The sequence below is a fragment of the Fukomys damarensis genome, unplaced genomic scaffold (genome assembly GCF_012274545.1).
Source record: "Fukomys damarensis isolate Sample0158 unplaced genomic scaffold, DMR_v1.0_HiC HiC_scaffold_3, whole genome shotgun sequence".
NCBI lineage: Eukaryota > Metazoa > Chordata > Mammalia > Rodentia > Bathyergidae > Fukomys > Fukomys damarensis.
The window spans coordinates 36404996-36428013 of record NW_022900915.1 but is presented as its reverse complement, the minus strand read 5'-3'; the positions used below and the strand labels follow the sequence as shown (position 1 = coordinate 36428013).

At 49.8% G+C, this 23018-nt stretch overlaps 1 protein-coding gene across 1 annotated transcript in view; it reads left to right on the top strand.

The window, feature by feature from the left end:
- Positions 1-23018, top strand: part of Adgrv1 (adhesion G protein-coupled receptor V1) — a 405831-nt gene that overhangs the window by 336166 nt on the left and 46647 nt on the right. The window contains exon 86 of the mRNA XM_033767703.1: positions 19305-19462. Coding sequence (XP_033623594.1) covers positions 19305-19462 — 158 coding nt within the window. The remainder of the gene's footprint in view (positions 1-19304; positions 19463-23018) is intronic.

The following is a 23018-nucleotide window of genomic DNA, read 5'->3' as shown; positions in this document are numbered from 1 at the left end:
TATGTTTGGTGCCTGACAAATTCTTTCATATAAAAGGTGGGAGACAATTGTCATTTTATTATTAGTGTTATGTGTGTTTGCGTGTATGTGTAATGTTCTTGTTTGGGGGTTTTATTAGTATTGTTTTTGAGGTAAGTACTCACTATGTTGTCAAGGTGTGTACTGCCAGGCTCAAGAGATCCTCCTGCTTCAGCTTCTTGAGTAGCTGGGACTAGAGGTGCTTACTACCAATGCCATGTTAATCCTCAACATTTTACCTAAACATAGGTGGAGAACTACTAGTCATGTTATTTGACCCATAACTTGGCACTTTATTTGGTAATGTTTACACCCAAACTATACAAGAAATGCATTCGATTTTTTTCCTTTTCCTTTTCTGTTTGTTTGTTTGTTTGTTTGTTTTGCAACAGGGTCTCACTTAGTTCAGGCTGGCCTTGAGCTCATTATGTAGCCTAGGCAGGCCTCAAACTCATGACAATCTTCCTGCCTCAGCCTCCCAAGTACTGAGATTACAGGGTGTGTCCCACCACACCTGGTTTAGCTCTTTTTCTTTTCTTTTAATTAATCTCAAGGAAAGCCAGAGGCAGTCCCTACTTCAAAACCTAAGCAAATATAACTGTTAAGAATCAGCATCTCTGCCTTGAGTTTTTACAAGGATTGAAGGCAGGGAGCTGCAAACAACATGGCATCTGGTGACAGCTTGCAAGTCTATTTTCTTGAAGCTTTCTCCTAAAAAGATCGTGTAGAATGCAACGGTCGAGAAGTGCATTGTAGAGTATCTGTTCATGGGCTGCAGCCTTTTCTGCAGCTTTGCTGACAGCTTTGGAAAAGGAAAATCCCCGCGTCTGTCAGGCTAAGCGCATGCCCTGCGCTCCTGCGGGGGCCGGAGAAGACTGGCGGTCGCCGGGCCCTCGGGGTCCTGCTGCGGCCGCTGATGTCTCCCTGGTTATCCTTTGGGACGGGCTCGTGTTTGTCACTGTTCCAACGGAGAGGTGGAGAAATGCTGCCGTCCTGACCTCTGCTGTCATCGCTCACCGCTTGCCCGGCTTCTGCTCCCGGAGAAGCCCAGCGGTGTTTGCGGGGGGCGCTGAGCTGTGTGACCTCACCGCCCTTCTGAGGCCGGCACTCTGCTGTGCTCTGCGCTTCCTGCCTTGTCCTCCTCCCGGGAGGCCCGCTAACTGCTTCCTGCATCCCCGTGCCCTTTTGAACTCCCGCGACCGACCCCGGGGCCTCCCACGCGTCCCTCTGCACACAGACGGGGCCCATACCGTGACGTTCCTCTTATAGGGCCCTTGGGTCTTCGCACCCGAGGGAGCCTGTTTTGCTTCTGCGTGTCTGTTACTCTGGGTCCTGGCCCCCAACAGCGAGGCACATGCACACATCCTTAGCCTTGAAAGTTTTATGACCCTGGAGGAACAAATTAATCACAATTATATTATCTTCCTGAAAATCTAACACCCTGCTTCCCTTTCTGAGAGCACAGATGATTCCTGAAGCAACAGGAAGCAAAGTTGAGAAATGTCTGAGCACTGCCGTTTCTTTGCCATTGTCCGGAAACAGCATGCAGCTCCCCCAAGACTGCCCGTGCCCTTTGCAGATTGGCAGTCAAAGGGGCGGATTCGCCCTCGGTGGGGGTTTACTTCACCGTCCGCACAGAGACTGGCTCGTTCTTCGTGCTCAGGGAAACCCTGCATTCACTGCACGCACACACTGCGTAGCCCCCGCCTTACTGGGCTGCACCTGACCTTCTCCAAGTCAGCAGGAAGGGCTCGCTCTTCGCTGTGCATCTGGAACACACAGAGATCGTGCACACAGAGAGAGATAGCACAGCTCCGCAGATGCGCCTTGCGCGAACGTCACACAGGGCGTCCGTACCGGGTTTCCCACAGAGAGATCCGGTCGAGAGGGAATTAAATGGATCAGAGACCCAGACACCGAAACAGAAACACGGAATCTGCTGGAAGATAAAATAGGCAAAAGTCTTGAAGGTGTAGGACTAGGCAAAGACTTCCTGGGTAGAATCCCAATAACATCAAGAATCAACAAATGGGACCATATCGAATTAAAAAGCTTCTTCTGCATAGCAAAGGAAACGTCCAGCCAAGTGAAGAGATGACTCATAGACCTGGAAAATATCGTTGCCAACTACTCCTCGGACAGAGGATTAATACCTATCATAGATAAAGAGTTCAAAAAACCCGGAGTGGTGGCACATGCCTGTAATCCCAGTACTGGGGAGGCTGAGGCAGGAGGATCGCTGTGATTTCAAGACCAGCCTGGGCTACATAGTGAGATCCAGGTCAGTCTCAACTACATAGTGAGGCCCTGTCTCAAAAAAAACAAAAACAAAAAAAAATTCAAAAAAATTAGACCCATCCCCCAAAATAAAAAGACCCAGTCAAAAAAGGGCAGCCAAAACGAATGGACATTTCTCAGAAGTACAGATGTCCAATAAGTTCAACATCTCTGGCCATGAGAGAAATGCAGATAGAAACAACAGTGGGAGGGCACCTCGTTCCAGAAAAAAAACGATGGTCGTCATCAAGATCTCAAGAAAAACAAAGGCCATGGAGGCTGTGGAGACAGAGGAGGACTTCTGCGTTGCCGTGGGAGTGTCAACTAGGACCAGCACGCTGGGATTCAGCGTGGAGAGTCCTCAGAACACTCAAACCACTCGATCCGCTGTATCTCTGCTGAGTGTCCTCCTGAAAGTGCTCAGGATGTTACAGTGATCCGCGTAGCGCAACTGATAATAGCTAATCTTGGAAGCAGCATGCCCTTCAATAGATGAACGGATAAAGAAAACGTGGTGTTTATACACAGTGGAGTGCTGCGCTGCTGTAAAGAAGGGTAAATTTGAGTCACTCGTAGGAAAGTGGATGCCCTTTGAGATCATAATGCCAAGTGAAATAAATCAGACACGGAAGGTCAAATATCACAGGGTTTCTCTTCTATGAAAAACCCAAAATACAAATAATTTAAAGAACAAAAGAAAAGACGAGTGATAGGAAACATGGAAGTCAACTTGGTGGAGGTAAGAAGCTGACTGGGGACGCGCAGGAGCAGAAGGTGGTGGAGGGGCGTGATTCTTAGGTATCGCACACATATACTACTGAAAAATCAGTGGGCAAAAATAGTAATGAAAGATTACGTGCACTGCCCACTATAGGCCGCAGTAACTTTGATGCTCTTGCATTGGAAAGAGTGGTGCTTCTCTCGAACTACTGTGAGAGAGAGAGAGAGCAAGGAGGGAGAGTCTGAAACGGCTGCTAAGGAGAACAAACCGGGACGAGTGCATAGCCCATGTTTAGCAAACAACTAAGCCCCCTCCTGCTTCCATCTTAACTAATTTTTTCTATGCCTCATTTGTCTCACTTTTTCCTTTATTCTTGCGTTGAGTGTATGTCTCTATAAACTGCTGAATACCTTTCTAGGAACGTAGGCGAGACTTCAGTAGTCTGTAGAATACAGAAGCACAGAGAAGCTTGGGACCTGTTTGCTGAAAGGGGAAGTAGGGTCAGGGCCAGGAAGTGCCTCGGGGGGGGGGGTCTCCCTGCCATGTGACAAACCTCACTTCCCACGCAGCTGCCGGCCTTTGGAGCCTCGGCGGGAGCCGGCGGTGCCCTGTCCTCACGTCTCCTTTACGTGGGACAAACCGCACTCCGCGGGCCCTGCCCCCGTGACCGCGTCCCCACCCCACCTCCTCAGGTCTCGGGCAGGAATCTGGGGAAGACACCGACATCGGGACCGTGGCTGCCTCCAGGGCCCAAGACGCGTGTTCAGGACGCCAGTGCCCAGCTCAGCTGTGGAAATGACAACTTCACCACCGTAGAGGAGGCCACGGCGGTTGCCCGGGTTAGAGCGAGCGAGCGAGGACCGAGCTTGCTGTCCACGATAAATGCATGACAGGCAAACCTCGGGACAGCCAGTGGAGCGGAACAAGAACGGGCACGGCAGACACCACAGTTCACAGCCGCCCTTGCCGCGGCCCTGACCACCGGCCAGGCCCTTGTGCTGGGCGCAGCGTCCAGCCACTTCCTGTGTCCCTCACAACAAACTTACAGAGAAGACAGAAACCTGTTCGGCTACTGGGGCGCGGAGAGGTAACTGCACCCTCAGCCCCACGGCTGTTAAAGAGCTGTGCCGGGTCAAAGCTGCCTGGCCGGTTCAGAGTCCGAATCTGTGAGCACCTTTCTCAGCATTGTCTGGAAATCATCGTGCTCTTCCTGGTCTCTGAGTCAGAGCATCCGGGACAGCGGAAGTCCACTGGGGAGGCTCTGTTTTTGCAGCAAGTGTTGAATCTGAAGGAGTCACTTTCTCCTGCCTGCTCTCCTCACAGGCATGCAGAGCTGTCATTTAAAATTACTTAAAAAGGCCAAGCATGGTGGTGCACGCCTGTAATCCCAGCACTCAGGAGGCTGAGGCAGGAGGATCACTGCGAGTTTGAGACCACGGTGGGCAACCTAGTGACTTCCAGGGCAGTCTGAACTACGTAGTGATACCCTGTCTGAAATAAAATAAAATAAAATTACTTAAAAGTACATGACGCCCTCCTAGTTGGCTTGTATCTAACTCTCTTGAATTTTCTGCAGGTTTTTAAAATTTCCATTTTGCATCACATGCAAGTCTCACATAAAAACAGAAAAAAGAACAATGACAAACTACTGTAACATCACCAAGTGACATTTTTGAAGGCAGTAGCTCTGCAGTGATGAAGTTTGGCTAGTGCTGAGATCAGAACGTCAGCCACAATCTTTACCAAACATGAGGCCTGATGCTTTCTAAAGTGAGAAGAAGTTCAGAAGGTTCCTGAGGAGACAGCCTTCAGTTCTTTAGAGGAAGCTTTAGCCTGGTTGGGATTGTTCTCACACATTGATGAATATGCTCGGAAATTACCATTACTCTGCTGTTCCCATTTGTTTCACTGCCCTGAAATCCTGCTGCTGAGACTGCGGGTCTTGGAAATAACAGGAACATCCTGTTGACAAAAATAAATTCCTTATGATAAAATATTGCTCAACTGAAGCCAGCATGTTTTTTAGGTTTGGATCCATTGCTCTTTGCTCTATCTCTACGCGGGTGAAAGACATTATTTTGTTGGCATTTTTATATTTTGCAAGTGCCGTTAAAACTTTCACGGGAGAAGCGAGTATGGTCGCGTTCAAGGCTGTGCGTGGTTCCTGTCTCACGCCATGCCTTGGTCCATACTTCCCTCATCTCCAGAATTCACATACAGGGTAAAATGAAACATTTGGGACACTTCCTTCAAGAGACGGAATTAGCAGAGTATTGTGCCTGAAAATGTTTGCGGTTATTTTCCCATCAAGTCTGGCTTACAGGATGTGTTCAAGATAGATGGTGAAGGTTTGCATTCACATTTCTTACTGCGGTGAACTCCGCCGTGAAGCCCCCTCAGAATCCCCTCCTTCACTTCAGACACTCTCGGCCCGCCATTCTTGTCCCTCCCTGCAGCAGTCTGGACGTCCTCCTCGGAGAGAGTCGTTATGAGGTGTGAGCAGAGCGCGGTGAACCCTGCTGCCTTGTGCCATCGGGGGCAAGGCAGGACTGTACCACATCGCAGTGTTCCGCTCCCACCTTATTCTCCAGATCTCCACGGCACCCCTTCTGGCTCTTTGCACGGAGGTAAACATTTTGGATCAGTTCTGGACACGGAGGCCACCAAAACTGAGCAACTACAGACGTTCATAAAAGGGGACTCCTGGGAGGCCAGAGCAGTGGGTCGGGTGTGTTTGAAGCAAGAGGGAGGCTTTAGCGGGGGACTGGTCTCAGTGTGTCTTTTACTGGAATAATTTTTAAAAGCTATTCACCATATTTTCAATCTCCCCTCATGTGCTTTGGGGTCTCAGGAGAGCACAGCCAAGAGCCCAAAAGCCGGGTGCCGGGCAGGAGTTCTTGTGCCTTTTCTTCACTCAGCAAGAGGGCAACCAGGACAGCCTCCACTGTCCTTTGTAGTTCTAAGAGTCTAGGAAAAGTCTATTTCACATCTTGCTGAAAGGAGGAAGTGTCTCCCGTGTGCCGTTCAGGGAGGGGAAATCCACAGCGCCCACTTTCTGCCGTCCACACCCGGAATCCTCCCTCGGTTCCCAACCAGAAACAGAGCCGCCAGGAAATGGCCCTGAGCTGGCAGCTGTGTCTATAGCAGCTGACACGTGGGGGCAGGCAGTTGTGATCATGGCCAGGGAGAAGGTCCCTGGGATATCAGCTGCCACTCTCTGAAAGACCCAGAGCTACCTTAGGTTGTGAGTTGGAACCGGATTTCAACACTGGTTTTGCAAAAGCACAAATGAGTCATGGGGGAAAAGCTTCAAAGGGAAAGTTTCCCTCCTTTCCCTCATCAAGAGGCACTGTGGACACAGGCAACCTTATTTGCATGACTGAGTCACAAGTTAAACATCGGCTGGTTGGTAAGAAATCAGGATTGACTTGGTACCGCACCAAAAAAAATATCAGAATTGAGTGTCTGGCTTCCACTTCCCTTCTAGGGAGTCTTCCCTGACTTCCTGGGTTGGAAGATTTGTTTTTCATTCAGTGAACTCACACTGTCCGGCGTTGTCCCTGACCCACAAAAATGATGGCTCCGTGCTCCCGTCTGCTTCTTTTGCTTTAGACACAGGACGCCAAATCTGGCACACACGAGAGGATTCAGGCTTAGTCACAGGTGATGATAATAATTCATATCTATCTTGTATTACCTGTAGCTCTGAGTCTTTCACTGAACTGATGCACTTGGTTCTCAGTCCCCTCGTACAAGGTGGACCCTGTTTTATTTTCTGGGAAACTGCTGTTCAGAGACGCTAAATGCTGACCCAGAACACAGAGTCAGGAAGCCGAGTGCCTGGGATTGTTCCTGGTCATCTGGCCCCAGACCCTTCTTGCTGAACATTAGACCCCAACTGCAAAATCATTTTCTTTTAGAAACTTCTTTTCCATATATCATAAAGATCACTGGATATCTGTCTCTCTACTTGCGGTCCAACTTGGAACTTTTAACGTATTAGTTCTATACCTTTGCGATCCAAACCTTACGGTTTCATAGTTTCTAGGAAAACGAAATGTGTCATTTCTCAATATTGGGAATTTCCCAGGCAGTGGGTAGAATGTTAGCCTCTGTCTCTTCTGGTTTTACTTTTCTTTCTGAAATGAACCCGTGACATCTATCTCAGCTTCTCCTCAGATATTTCGGCCCAAAGTTCTTATTCTTTTTAAAACTATTTAGTAGATATCCTTTGCATATTGGCCATGTGTTATGGGATTCTATAATGTTCCCATCCAGTCACATTTTATTTCCTTGCTCCAAGATGTCAAGGAAGAAGTTATATCCTTCAGTTTCTTAAGTTTTCAGCCGTACCCACAATATTTCAGGATGTATAAAGAAAACAAATAGTTATAAAGCATGAGAGAGCAACTTTAGAGCTCTTAGAATGTGTTTTTGCTGTCATGCTCCTCAGAATATACTACTATTCTTAAATATTTGTTCAATACAACATTGATAAAAGAAATTCAAGAGGACAAATAAATGGAAAATATCCTGAGTTCGTGGATTGGAGGAATTCATATTGTTAAAATGCCCATACTAGTTCAAACAATCTACAGCGCAAAGCCCATCAAAGTATCGACGACTTTATTCACAGAAATGGAAAAGCAGTCCTAAAAAGATCCCTGACAACCACAGCAATTGTTAGCAAAGGAGCTGGAGGTATCACATTCCCTGACTTCAAAATACACTTCAGAGCAGTGATAATCACAGTAGCACAGGTTGGTGTAAAATGAGCATATGGACCAATACAGTAGAACAGAGAACCTAGAAATAATCCTAGGCTTTCACGGCCAGGTGATTTCTGACCAAGGTGCAAAAATGCACACTGGGGAGAAGATAAAAGGTTCCATAAGCAGTGCTGGGAAACAGAATATCCATGTGCAGAAGAATGAAAGTAGACTTCTCACCACATACATGTAAATGGAAAAAGCCTTACATATAAGACATAAACTATGGAACTACTAGAAGAAAGCATAGGGGAAATGCTTCGTGACATTGGCCTGAGCAAGGATTTTTTGCATAGTACCTGAGACACAAGCAACAAAAGCAAAAATAGACAAATGGAATCGCCTCAAACTAAAAGCTTCTGCACAAAGAAGGAAATAATTAGCAGAGGGTAGAGAAACGGAAGGAAACATTTGCAAAGTATAGGTCTGACAAGACAGTGATATCCAGAATACAGAAGGAACTCTAGATACTTAGTATCTAAAAAAAGCAAACTGAGCCAAGCGTGGTGGTGCACACCTGTAATCCCAGCACTCGGGAGGCTGAGGCAGGAGGATCGCTGTGAGTTTGAGACCAGCCTGGGCTACATAGTGAGTTCTAGGTCAGTCTCAACTACATAGTGAGACCCTGTCTCAAAAAAATAATAATAATAAAAATAAAATAAAATAAAAAAGCAAATTATCTGATTTTAAAAAGGAGGCAAAAGACCTGAATGGATATTCTAAAAAACAAACAAAACCCACACACATACAAATGGCCAACACCTAAGAAGAGGTGTTCAGTGTCCCTCATTATCAGGGAAATGCCAGTCAGAAGCACGGGGAGGTAGCCCCCCTCCGTAGCTGTAGAGAAGGGGCGCTCATCCGCTGCTGCCGGAGACATCTGCTAGCACAGCCATTGTGGAAAACGGTCTGGAGTTTCCTTAGAAATCCCAAACTAGAATCACTGGATGACGGAGCGAGCCGGCGACACTGAGCGTGTTTCCAAGGAAAAAGAAACCGGGAAGAAGAGACCCCTCCGTCCATCCACATTGACTGCGGCGTGCTCACAAGAGAGTGTTTGGGGTCAACCTCAATATTCAGCAGTGGATGAATGAATAAAGAGAAGCGAAGGTGATACAGCCAAGCAGGAGGAAATCCCCTCGCAGCAGCGTGGCCAGACCTGGAGGCCATCGTGGTAGACTGTGTGGTCTCCATCGTATGAGAACTCAGAGGTGGACCTTCGAGGAGGAGAGTGCTTACCGGGGCTGGGGTGGAAGACCGGTGGACGTACACTGGCGGATAGGGGCGAAAGTCCTGGGATTGTGGGACGTGCTGGAGATTTCTGAGAAACGGGAAGAGAAGTTTTCACGTACTTCCACCACAAACGATGCATGCGTGCGTCGGGCAGCTTTTTCTCCCTGGAAACAGTCGATCTATGAAGAGAAGAGCTTTGTTCAGCTGCCAGTCCCAGAGGACCGGAGTCCCGCCAGCATGGCACGGCTCTGTGCCCGTTCCTCCCTCGGAGGCCCCACCGCGTGGCAGGCAGGACGGCGGCGGAGAAGCCGAGGGAGCGGCCAGGCCAGGCCTGCTGTTTGGTAACGGCCTTCTCTCCAGAGCTCAGAATTCCCTCCTGCACCCGTCACCTCAGGAGTGCGCACGTCCTGAAGTCTCCCAGCCCCAGGCCATGAGGGGGACTGGGTCTGGGAGTCACCCTGATTGTAGCATGGCACGGTGTACACGTGTTGAAGCGTGTCACCGGTGGGTGTGGAGGCCACTACTCGAGGGCCACCCTGGGGCTCGGAGGAGTCAGGGATTCGGGGCATCTGCCCAACAGAGATCCCAGGCATCAGCGGCGGCCCAAAGGCAAGGGCTTATTGTGAACCTGTCACATTCACAGCAAGACACAGGAGCTCAGCAAGGCCTAAACGAACTGGAGGCCAACAGGCCGTGAGACACAGGCCGGCGGGCAGCCCCAGAACGCGGCGATCCGGACACCGGAGCAGCCGGGACCTCTGCAGAAGACAGTGCCCAGGACAGCGAGGTTTCATCGTTCTGCCCTGGGGAATTCGATGCAGACAAGATGTGCTAACGGTATAGCGTGCGGAGAACACGTGCTGATCCTGTGGTGGTAAAAATATATATTTCCTCATGGTGCTTTTTAGAAAATATGTTTTTATAAGTTTCTTGAAAGCATTGACAAGCTTAGGTTTCGGCCAGCCGGCGGTACGGCTATCACAGTCTCATTCCCACTGCAGCCACCACACAAGTACTCCCCTCTACGGCTGTCCCAAGGTAGTGTAGACTCGGAAAAGCACATTTAGAGCCAAACAGCAGCGTGAGGCGGCTTCTCTCCTGGTTACATCAGAGATCCTCTCACACGCCATAAATATGCAGTTAGTATGTGGAAAAAAATAACTTTCTAAAAAAATCAGGTGTCCAGATTAAAATGCATCCAGAGCCGAGACGGGGCTGCACCCTCTACAGCCTGGGTGGTGACCTCAAAACGAGAGACTTTCAGCCTCATCTCCCGCTCACCAGCCTGGTTTTCACAGTGGATAGAAGTGGCACTGCTATTTTCACACTTTCTGGTTAAGATTTTACATGCCGTCCAAGGAAGTGTGCAGTGCATTTTAAACCGAAGAGGACTGAACCCAGTGAGCAGTGTCCTCATGATTCCAAGTCATGTTCAGGAAACCAGCTCCTGCAGGGGGACAGGAAGCCAGCTGCTGTCGTGTGTGGTCAGGTGGCACGAGGCCAGGACTGGCACTGGCCACCCTGCAGGGACACAGGAGAAGAAGCCAGTCTGTAGAAGGTGGTGAATAATTAAAAGTTGATTCAGCCCGCTACGAGGTGATTTCTGCTCCTTTGGGAAATCATTGCCATCACTGTGAGGACTTTTTATGTAGCCTCTCAGCCACCTCCGTTGTTGGCGGGGCGGGGGGACGACATGGCGACACCATTGTAGTGGCAACACCCCTTCCTGCTGTGTTGGGGGTTCTTTTTGTTTTGTTTTGTTTTTTGTTTGGGGTTTTTTGAGACAGGGTCTCACTATGTAGTGAGACTGACCTGGAACTCACCATGTAGCCCAGGCTGGTCTCGAACTCGCAGCGATCCTCCTGCCTCGGCCTTCCGAGTGCTGGATTACAGGCGTGTGCGCCACCACACCTGGTTCCCCCTTCCTGCTTGTGTTCTTGCTGGCTACAGATGGGAGCCCCTACTTGCACGTAACACATCTTCACTCTTTTTATTCCCCCTTTCTCCCCCCCTCTGTCTCTAGACCTCCCTTTCCCCATTTTCGTATCAGTGATCATTTTTAGTTTTATTATTTAGTTCATGTTTGCAACAGTGATGGCCTTCCTTGTGGGTGTTTGGTTCGTGCACAGGATGTCTTGAATCTTTTTGTATCCTGCTCCACGCCCTCCCCTCACCCCCAGTTTTTTAGACCCCTCTCCCACTTGTAAAAGATCCATCACCCTGATTCTTTGTATCAATCCTTTATTCTTCTCTTTATCTGTACTTTGCATTACTGAAGCCATGCCGTATTTAAGCTGTGTGCCTGCTTTTATTTCACTCAGCATTGTTTGCCATTTTCCTACAAAGGTCTTGAATGTATCCTCCTTTGTAGCCAAGTGCTATTCCCTTATGTGTAGAGCCCACGTTTTCTTTATCCATTCATGTGCAGAGAGACACACAGGCCACTTCCCAGATTCCACTGTTACAATTTGTGCTGCTGGAAGCGTGCGCACATGGGTCACTGAGGGAGGACGGCTCTAACTCAAGCGTAGTCACAGCAGGGGAAGCGCAGGGTCAGGTGGAATTTCTACTTTTAGCTTTCGGAGGACTCTGCATGCTGATTGGGTCATACTGGTTTGCACAAGGTCAGTAGAAGAATGCAAGAGTGAAAGGCTCACTCCAAAGGCACAATCTTTTCTACAGAAAAGGAGATAATATTTATGCTACCAGTGTCACATGGGCCCCAGTTTTGCTAAGCTGTTACTTAATGTTTTAGGTTCCCTGAAATCACAGATTTAAAACATGAAGAATAGGGCTGGGGATTTAGCTCAGTGGTTCCACCGCCTGCCTCACAAGCGCAAGGACCCCAGTTCGATCCCTGGTACCAAAACAAAAAAAAAAGAAGAAGAAGAAGAAAAATTGCTTCTGTATAGAAAATTGCAGATAAGAAACAAATAATTGCATCTGGAACCTGAACCTGAGATCAGAAACGACGGTGCCCTGCCTGCAGCCCTTGGGCCTGGCCCCACTATCGGAAACTGCTACCCTGAGTCTGACAGTCACAGCAGGGGCCTCTGGTCCACAGCTGTGTCCATGGAGTCCGATGGGAGAGGGACATGAAAAGAGAAAGATGACCCTGAGATCTTGCTGGGCATTACTCTGGGATTCCCATGACCTCTGTTAAGCTGCTCGTTGTAAAGCTACAAATACCTGTCGTTTCACTGCGGTCTGACACAAGGTGGTCTGATTAGTCAGAGGAGGGCGAGCGTCCACTCGGGAGAAGGGGGAGGTCAGGCACCGTCCAGGGCTCTGGGACAGTGACCTGGGCCAGCGCCGGGCATCTGGTCTTACGAGAGAACCCAGAGCATGGGGCCATGCGGAGAGTAACAGGTCATCCAGACCGGCCTGGTGCAGCTCTGAAGGGTCCCTCGGGAGGCCCCTGGTGGGAAGCTGGCGGCACTGGCAGGAACAGTGGTTAAGGACACCTTGGTTTGCAGAGAGCAGGCTGCTCAGGCGTGGGGCTCCTGGAAAAACAACCCATTTGGGTACTGGGATTCGCTGAGTTCTTCACTGTCTTCCGCCTACTCATGCTTTGAGTCTCTTGTGCATCTTTGTTTTGACCTGAAAATATATTTCCTAACTATATATAGCTGGCGGCACTGGCAGGAACAGTGGTTAAGGACACCTTGGTTTGCAGAGAGCAGGCTGCTCAGGCGTGGGGCTCCTGGAAAAACAACCCATTTGGGTACTGGGATTCGCTGAGTTCTTCACTGTCTTCCGCCTACTCATGCTTTGAGTCTCTTGTGCATCTTTGTTTTGACCTGAAAATATATTTCCTAACTATATATATAAATCAGAATTGTGGGCCGCTTACTGCTCAGTGAACTGAAATACTGCATCTGTCGGTTCTTTTTGGATTGGATGAGACCCGCTGCGTGACACGCCCGCGTCGGTCTTCCCTCCTCCTTTCCACGTGGCACGGCAGATGAACACACTTCCGGTGTTCAAAGACGAGCTAGATCCTTGCTCCTTGGTGCTGTGGCTTCATTCCAGGCACCTGTGGGTGGTAAAGTCAGCGACAACGGCGTCCTCAGGAGTGCGGTCTTTTGGGGGTCGGCTGAGCGCACCCCGGGCTGGTGTATGAGCGGGAAACCTGGAGCAGCGTCCGGAAACCTGGGCAGCACTCACACCCCTCCCTCACCTCAGTGCTGCCTGCTGGCTTTTGTGTCCGCTGCCTCTGCTCCAGGTGGCGCCCCTTTAGGTCAGCGGCAGAGCTCAGTGCAGAGTCTGAGCCTGGTGCAGCGTGGGGACCGAGGACAGAGGTGCGGGCCGGGCCAAGTGTCACCCTGCCGAAACCTCAGCCGCACAGGGCAAGCGGGACCTGCCAGATGGCAGAAATGACCAGGACACCATGCACCGCAGCCTTCGTGTGGTCTGTGTCCGCCCCTCTAGTGGTCCTAGGGGTGCCGGCCCCAGACTGCAGTGGGGGACCCATTTTAGGTTTGTGGAGGTGACAGGAAAGGTAACGACGGAGGCTGTTGACACTGTGCATAGCTTGACATTCTGTAGTTTAGAGGAGCCGGGCGTGGTGGTGCACACCTGTAATCCCAGCACCCTGGAGGCTGAGGCAGCAGGATCACCGGGAGTTCAAGGCCAGCCCAAATGACAGAGTGAGAACCTATCTCAAAAAACAAAACAAATGTGCCAAATATGGGTTGGATTTTTTTCCCCTGATATACAGTGAAATGAGTAAGGTTGTTATGTTTATGCATAATAATGCAAGTAAGGAATGAGTTCATGCTTTGATGAGGTAAATGACTGCTCCTGGTGGGGGGTTGTAATATTTGGAATAGTCTTCACTACCCAACAAACTCACCTTACAAAAATACTGCACTCTGTCCCGCTCCACCGTCCCTGTCTTAACATTCTGTTTCTCTTTATGAGTTTATCTACAATTTAATCTGAATAATATTTGTGTTTAAAGTTTAAACTTAAATGAAAATGCATTACAGAATTCACTTGGCCTGAAAATTGCACTATGTTCTACTATTGGAAGACAGAAAGAGGAATATATTTTCCTTAACGCAGCTGTTTAAACCCAAACTGTTATTTCCCCCTTTCCTCTGAGCCTTTATAAATTGATTCCTCTAAAAGAGAATTTAAAAACTTAATGTTGCCAAGCGTAGTCATGCATGCCTGAAATCCCAGCCCTCTGGGAAACTGAGGCAGGAAGGTCTCACATTCAAGCCCAGTCTTGGAAAATTAGTGACTTAGTGAGACCCAGTCTCAAAGAAAGCTTGGGATATAGTTCAGTGTGAAGGGTTCAACCGCAAGTACTAAAGAAAAAAAAAAGTCAGTGCATTTAAGGTGCTTCTCTAAGCTGCTAATCTTCTGGTTCAGCCAAGAAATACATATATGCACAAAAATACATGCACAGAAATTCACAGGTGAATAAAAATGTGTGTTAAGTAAGAACATCATCTTTGGCCTCAGTAATGAATGCAGCTGTATTGATTACCTTAAATGTACCAATAAACTTGATGGGGGGAGGGAGGGGAAGAATATCATCTTTGGAAACAAAGTTAGGCACACAAGCAAAAAAGTATTGAAACCATAAGTGTTGGCTTAGGCTTTGTTTGTAAGTGATAAGCATCTCCATAATGAGTAACATCTATATCCTTCCACTAATAAAGCCAAGGAGAAGACACTTTGTACTGTACAGATTTTCACTGCATGACATGAAACGTCTTGGGTGATCAGGCCTCAAGTGAATTTATAGAATAAAACTGATGGATCGCCTCCATTGCTCGCCGGAATCAAGCTCTGCCTTCTGAGCAGGCAGAAAAGACACCATCTTGAAGTAACAAGTGTAAGCCTTCGATGGAGACACCATCTTAACGGGAAAACTCAGACACGGTCCAGGGAAGTTCAGGCTGTTGTGACTGACTCACGATGACAGAGTTACAGAGAAGACCTTGGCCACAAGCACCCGCGTCCCCTTTGCCAACACTTCTCCAACCCAGAAGGCGGCCAGCAGCTTTCGTCCAGTCTTGCACCTGCCGGGGTCACCTTGTTCCTTAAAATGTCATTTAAATGAACTGAATCACAGCCTCTGCTCAGTGTGTTGTCCTGCGCATCCATCCCGGCACCCACCGGGGTCAGGTGGAGCCTGTGCTCTCTCCTCCACACCTCGATTCTGAGCTTCTGTCTCAGGCTGGTCTCACGCCGGAAGGAAGAAACTGAAACACCCCATACTTTTTCGTAAGAATCTAATTAGGAAGTGCAAGGGCAGACATCTCAGGACGTAGAAGGGGCGGGGACAAGCTTACTAAACAGGAGGTGACCTAGGGCCTGGAGAACGCTGCGAGGAAGCCTTGGAAGAAGGAGACCAAGGAGCGAACCAGCATCTGCCATTTGCATCTGGCTAAAAATAGAGAAAAGAATAACTCCTGATGAGATTTGGAAACATGCAGACTGTAATGCAGGGAAAAAAAAATGACCCATGAAAGTAGAAAAGGGAACAAGTTAGTCATGGGATTGCAAAACCCTCAGCGAGCCCAACCGCAGGGGAAGGCTCTCTGGATCCTGAGGCCAGTGGGCTGGGAATTGATTCTGGGGAACACACGCTCTTCGCCCTCCGTGGAGAGAGTGAGTGCACAGGGCCTCCTGCTCTCTGCTGTGGGCCAGGCCTGCCAAGGAAGGGTGGCTGCTAGCGGTCAACCCACTCCGTCCACAACCCCGCTGTGCACATAGCGTTCAGGCTGCTCGTCTCTTACCCTCAGTTTTTCCAAGGATTTGTTCCCAGCCTTAGTTCAGAAGCCATTCCCAAATGTTATTCGGTTTCCTCACAGCCCGCTGTGATCCCGTGCTCAGAGCCCTTGCATATGTACCTGTTCTTGGGTTGGACTGGAGGAAATTCTGACTAAGCGAGCCCCCCCATAGGATAGAGTCCATTTACCTAGGCGTCTTTCCATCTCTGTGGCCCGTTTTTTTTGTACCTTGGAAATCTCAGTCAGATAAGATTGCTTGCAAAATCACAGTAATGCCTGGAAGCTGCAGAGGAGAAGTTCAGTGGGGACTGAGAACGAGAAGGTGTTAGCAGTGTGAGCTATGACTAGCGCGTGCTGCGATGGTGCAGACTGTGCCTTCCGCTTTCTGTGGGCAGAATGGCGGCAGCAGGGCTCTGCAGAGTGGCTTCCCCCGGACCTGGGGCTCACCCTTGGACCTGGGGCTTGCCCCGCGGTCCCACTTATGTGCCAATGTGTTTTGCAAGTGTTTCTGGACCCCCCAACCCTTGCAAGTCGTGTTCGAGGGCTACGGATGAGGTCATACCTGGCCAGGTGTGCACCAGGGGCAGGGATCTGCAGCACCTCAGGTCGGGGAGGTGTGCTGTGGACTCAGGCCTCTCAGTGACCCGCTGCACACTGACGGTTCAGTTTTAACCAAGGACACTCTCCATTCAGGGCCGCTGCCCACGAGGCTCGAGACTTGCGGATCTCTGAAGAAACAGAAAAGGACGTAGCTGTTGTTTTTCCTGCAAGATTGAGCCATCCCGGCTTAGTCATGGATTCATCCCACGAACAAGGAGAATCACAGAGGAGATGGTTAAGAGCCAGCAGCTGGCTTCTGCCCTCCAGGGCTGTACTGTGCCTTTTCTATTCTTAAGCAAAGTGGGGCACCTTTAGCTGGGGCTCTGCTTTCGAAGGGAAGTTCTAGGAAGTCCTTAGTGGATGGGAGAAGTCTGCTGGTTGCCACAGGAGTGTGAGTATCAGACAGTCACACCCATGACTGATCGGTCTTTATACTCCTGGAACAAGTCACAACAGGTTCAGCAACTGCCCCCTAACTGACGCATGACAACATTTTTCAAGGCAAAAACTAAGACAGTGAAAACTACTTGAGTTCTTTCATCTATATTTGAATTCACCTAAGCGCAATTATCCATCATTCAAATGAAAAACTCAAGTATTTGAAGCCAGTGTATGGCTAATGGCAGAGTTGTCCCTACAGAAATACTCGCAGCTGACACCATCAACGTTTGTTGTTTTCCTTCATCGTGGGACTTCGCCTAAAAGTAGCACGCGGTAGAGTGTACAGGGAAAGGCTCCCGCCCTGTGCCCCCAAATTAAAGTCCCAAAGCAGAACTTCACCCGGACAGCCCTCTGCAGGTCAGAGTCTGTTTGGAAATATCTCTTAAGATGTGTCTTGTTCACCCAAGGACTATGTTTAACAGATCAAAGGTCTTTCATGAGATGTCTCAGTGTAAAATCAAGACACTGTTCTCTCAGATTCCAAGAATCAGGATTCCTCCAGTTGCCTGTATTTTGGAAATTCAGGTTTTCTCCTAATCAGATTGTATGTCTGCTTTCTTGAGTTTTCTTCAAAGTCTATCATTTAGAGCTTTATTGTCACCTTGATTTACTGATTAGAAATGGAGAGGAAGTTAGGAAAAAATAGAAGAGACCCTCCTTGCTATTAAGATTTCTTGAAATTAAAAGTATTGTCTTATGACTTTCAGAAAGTATGTCCTTCTAAGTGTACCTGCCTCAAAGCATCATTTTATTCTCTTTATTTTTTGTATTTTTTGGTTCTGGGGATTGAACTCAGGAACTTGTGCTTGTGAGGAAGGTGGCAGTACCACTGAGCTAAATCCCCAGCCCCCAAAGCATCACTTTAGATAATGACAACCTTGTCAGCAGCCTTCAATTTTGAGATTGTCATAAAAATTTCATGTGAAGACCAAGCATCCATTACGAGTAAAGAAAATTTCATTTGTATCTCTAAGACCATTTTCCTGGTAATCATAGTGTAACCAGAACACAAACATACACGCATAACGCGTTGCCTACTGTTCTCATTAAACTCCAAGAGTAACAGGTATAGTCAGGCAGGGAAGCTTCTCGCTGGACAGTGGCCTTCGTGTTCCAGAGAGTGAAAGCTCTTGAAGACGTGTACAGCTGAAGACTGATCAAACTGCCATCCACTCAGCTGGAAACCAAGATGGTGGAGGGGAAGGGTGGGGCCCCGAGAACTCTCCGAGGCGATGTCGGGAGGCAGGCCAGGAAGAGGGGCCCGGAAAGGCGAGGCAGAGACAGGTTTTGTTCTTAACTCCTCACAGTCACACAGTGCTTCGTCATGTATTTCCTATGGTAGGCTCATCCCAGGAAGAAAAATCCAGAAAGAGAGAGAAGGAGGAAGGGTGGGCAGAGAGAGGGAGAGGCGGGAAATAAGAAGCGAGGGAGGAGGACAGGTCAGGCTGGGCTGCTCCATGCGGGGGTAGCCTCGGCCCTGTCCCCTTCTCTGGAGGATCTGAGAGGTCAGGAGAGGCCTGAACAGGCCCGACAGGCTGCAGTGACCCCACTGTCAAGGCCCGCTGTCCTCTCCCTGATCCAAGGGGGATGAAGCTGGCACAGCCAGGTCAGTGATTCCCAAACGTGCCAGGAGCACTGACCCTATGGTGATCGTGTGAGTGTGTGTGTGTGTGTGTGTGTGTGTGCACGCGTGTGAAGAAAGGCAGGGTGCTTTTGCAATTTCCAGCTAGAAACAATGGGTTAAGCAAAATATACTTGGCACTTTAGAGAACGAATGCGGGCAGTCTTCGCTGCAGCTTCTGCGGCCTCTGTCCTGCTGAGAGATGCGTGGCACGGAGAGAGGTGAAAGGGGCAAAGCACTAGCAGCTCTTGCAGGAACGCAGCAGTGCTGCCCTGAGGCTGGCATCGTGGCACCCACATTGCCTTGGCAGCTCCTGGGGCCGTTTTGTTTGTTTGTTTGTTTTTGAGACAGGGTCTCACTATGTAGTTGAGACTGACCTGGAACTCACTCTGTAGCCCAGGCTGGTCTCAAACTCAGTGATCCTCCTGCCTCAGCCTCTTGAGGGCTTGGATTACAGGTGTGCACCACCACGCCTGGCTGCTCTGGGGCCTTTTTAAACTGACTGCTACGTGCCCTAAACCTCGGAGAGGCACGCAGGTGCCCTGCTCGTGTCCACTTGGACTCGCCTTTTCTGACCACCCCAGGAGCTGAGGCTGAGCAGCACCTGCCCTGGGAAGACCGCGTCCTGCAAAGCGCTGATGTAGCAAACTAAAAGGTCAAGATACAAAGAGCGCGAGTGCGTGAACTGGACAGGGTCTGAATTTAGAGAATACTCCTTTGAGCTTGGCACGGTGGCCAGCTGTCATCCCAGGACTTGGGAAGCTGAGCCAGGAGGACCCAGAGTAGCAGGAAGAAAAGGAGGGAGGGAGGAAGAGGAGGAGCAGGCGGGCAGGCGGGCAGCCTCACTAGGGTCTGAGCTCTCTGTCCTCTTCCAGGTGCTCCATCCCCGACGGGTACGCGGCGCTGTTCTCGGCGGGGCTGGCGCCCCTGGCCTGCCTGGTGGTGGTGTCCGTGGTGTGCCTGCACGCCTACCAGCTGAAGCCGCAGTGGAAGGCCTACGACGACGTGTTCCGAGGGAGGACCAACGCCGCAGGTGCGAGGGGCCGGGAAAATGGCACTGGAGGTTTTTTCATTATAATTTCAAGGGCGTTGCCGGTCGGCCGGGGCTTCTTCCGCGGAGTCAGATGGGAATCCGGACTCACAGTGCAGCCTGTCAGCAGCGGACTCCAGGTGACACTGAGGCCGGCAGTGGACAAAGCTGGCTGCTGGTGTCTGCACTGCCGGCTGCTCCCACCCAGGCCCACCTCAGGGGTGGGGACCCGCAGGCCCCGGCTGCCGGCGCCGGTCTGCGCCTCGGCCTCTGCTGGCTGCTGGCCCGGCAGCTCTTCCGTGGGCACTGAGTGTGGCCTGGTTCCTGAGATGATACTCGGGCCTACCTGAGCAGGGATCACCAAGCCAGATGTGGTTTTAGCAAGGCCTTGCTGCAGAGACTGCAGGTGCTGCTTGCAGGACACCTGCGGGCCTGTCTCAAGGGAAGGCCAGGTGTGGATCCCTCTGTTCCTCATCTCAGAGGCCCTAGGGCTGTGCTGATCTGTAGTGGAGAGTGGCAGTTTGATAGCCAAGGGGAAGGCTGAGGCAGGCTGCCCCGCCCTGGGGAGGGGCGTGCTGGCTGCGGTCCCCTCAGGGAGAAGGAGTCCGGCATTTCTTGTGTCAGGTGTGGAACTGTCTTTGCACTCTGGAAATTATTTTTGGAAGTAAAGGAGGTGGACCAGGCATGGTGGCTCACTTATGTAATCCCAGCACTCAGGAGGCTGAGGCAGGAGGATCACCATGAGTTCTAGGCCAGCCTGGGCTACACAGTGAGACTGTGTCCCAGAAAACAAGAGTGACATTGGGCTGGGTGTTCCGCTCTCCATGCCTCCTGCTTGTTCGTCTTCCTAATGTCTCTGGTCCCAGTTGTTACGCTGGGGCCTGCCGTGGGCCCTGAGTGTGAAAGTCACAGGCGGGACTGTGCCCAAGCTTCAGTGTGTGTACCCCAGGCGCCTGCTCGGTCTGTGCCTGCTGGGCTTGGTGCCACCGCCCCAAACTTTCCCCTGTGAGTCCTCCCCTGCCCCGTTACTGAGAGGTTGAGGTCTGCTAGAAGGGGCTGCCAGCCCCGCGGGAGCGCAAGACCCTCACAGAGGCTCTGCCCAGCGAGGCCGGGTGGGCTGCTCCTCCCTGAGCCTGTAGAGACCCAGCCAGGAGCCAAAGCACAGAGGGGCTCCAGACTGCTGGTCAGGCTCAGTAAACATCGTCACTTAGGAGATGGCAGCTGGAAGAACAGCATCCAAGCGCCTGAGTGTGGTCAGGGAGATACAGAGGGTAAACCTGACTTCGGAGCTAGGACGAGAGAGTCTCTGGAAGAGTGTGCGGGTTATTTCAGGGTAGCAGCGTCTGACCAGAAATTCTGTTCGATCTCATTAGCACCTGGTCACTTTGTGGGCAGAAATACTAGTTCTTCAATAAAGAAGTAAGAATCAATGCAGCAGTCCTACTTGTTTGTGGGACCTAGAATTTATCCGAAAGCTGTATGTTCATTCACCTTGAGATTCATCTTATTAAACTGTGTACTCCTTTTTTGGAGGAAAAGACTGTTTTCTCTTTCCTTTAAAAATAGGATAATGTAGCAGCACCAATGTTTGCATGTTATTGGTGATAAGATAGCAGAGTGGGGTGGCACATACCTGTAATCCCAGCACTCTGGGAGGCTGAGGCAGGAGGATCACAAGGTTGAGCCCACCCTAGATAATTTAGTGACTTACAAGACCCTGTTGAAAATTAAAAAGCGCTGAGGGTATACCTCAGTGTGAAGGCCCTGGATTCAGTCCCACCCCATGATAACTTCAGTGCATTAATTCTTTGAAGTCCTAAGTCACCCCATACACCTACTGGATGATTCATATCTGGTATAGTAGATTTTTAAAGTACTTATGTTTTCTGAAAACATAGCCCTGAAGCAGAAACACATGCTAAAAGTTGTATCTCAACTTGGGCAGCCTCTCCTGCAGTGAAATATTACTAGCAGCATTGCTATAATATGAAAAGCCTTGTAGCATTGTTGCTTTTCAAATGAAAAGGCATTTAGGATATTTCCCATTCCCCTGTTCCCCTGACAGTGCAGCCTGGTAGTTGTTACCTCACACTTGGACTCTGGAAGGATCCTTCTGATTAGTCCTTCACGTTCTACTCTTTTTCTCCTCCGTTTCACAATCCCAGTTCTCTATAGTGAATACGCTCTCCAGCATTATAGTCCTTCCAGATCTTTCTCACCGCCAAAAAAAGAGGGGGGAAAAGTCTCCTTAGCCTACAAGAGTCTCTAAGGCCAACCCGTGGGCCATCTTCATCCCCAAGTGGGTCACTGTTTATCGTGCCCAGGCCCTTCTACTCATTCTTCCCTAATGTCAGCTGGTCTTGCCATCTTTCGTCACGCGAGGAACCTGTCAGAGCACCTCAGCATCCCTTGATAACACCTCTGTGCTCATATGTGATGCGGGACATGAGTGGGGGAGTGGAAGGGGCTCATCAACCCTCACCATCTTTGTTAGAGCCCAAAGGTGCCCACAGTAACCCCATGGTGCAGGCAAAAATGGTTTGCTTCACAAACATAAGTTAATTCCACTAGGCCTGGCCTGGCTCTTACAGAAGCTCCGGAAGTGACAGCACCCTACTTCCGGTGAAGCCTTCAGAATTGCCTCTTTACTGACTAATGGCAAATAAATTACTCCTTCCCTCCTCAGTGCTTTGAAGTACTTGTCCCTACGGTCATTACAGTGCTTGTCAGAGTGAAATAGCAACTTGTTGAGGGAATGTAATCAGTTTCAGTGCTAAATTATTAATTCCTCAAGGGCCAGGAACATTTAGTATGTATCTCAAAATCGCAGGGCCTTTCGGACTGCTCAGGAGCATAATTAATATTTTTGAATAAATGAATCAAATTAATCTTCAGTGTACCCATAAAATCCCAGGCTGGACTCGAACTCACAGCAATCCTCCTGCCTCAGCTGCCCTAGTGCTGGGATTATAGGCGTGAGCCACCACACCAAGCTGCAAGACCCAGTTTCAAAAAAAATAAATAAATAAATAAGAAGAAGAAGAAGAAAGAAACCCAAGAAGCAGAAGAATAGATTACCAAGAGGAAAGTGTGGGAGGGGAGCACAATTTAAAGAGATCATGGTTGAGAATTTTCCAGAATTAAAACAGGTAACTACACAATTAGTAAAATGTCTGTTACAAGTAGCACAAGCCCCACTCAGGGGTCCAGATTCCATGCAAGCCGGTGCGGTTAATCCTCTGAGGACCCTCATAAATGCTGTAAGTTTTCATTACAGCAAAAGCCGCGTTGCCGTTCGCCCCTCCGGCTGCGTCCCCCCTGGCCGCTCTCTGAAGCCGCTCTGGAAGTCGTCTTGTGTGAGTGATTTTTCTGGCACCGCCGTGGCTGCCTCGGTGTCCAGACTTGGCTCGAAACGGCTCCCTTTCCCGGCCGTGCTGGCTTTGGCCAAGATCCCGAAGCCGTGTGGTGCAGATCCGGGGAATATGAGGATGGGACGCAGCCTCGGGGCTTCAGGCCCCGCCTTCGGGTGGCGCTGGACAGCAGCGGTCACTGTCGTTTT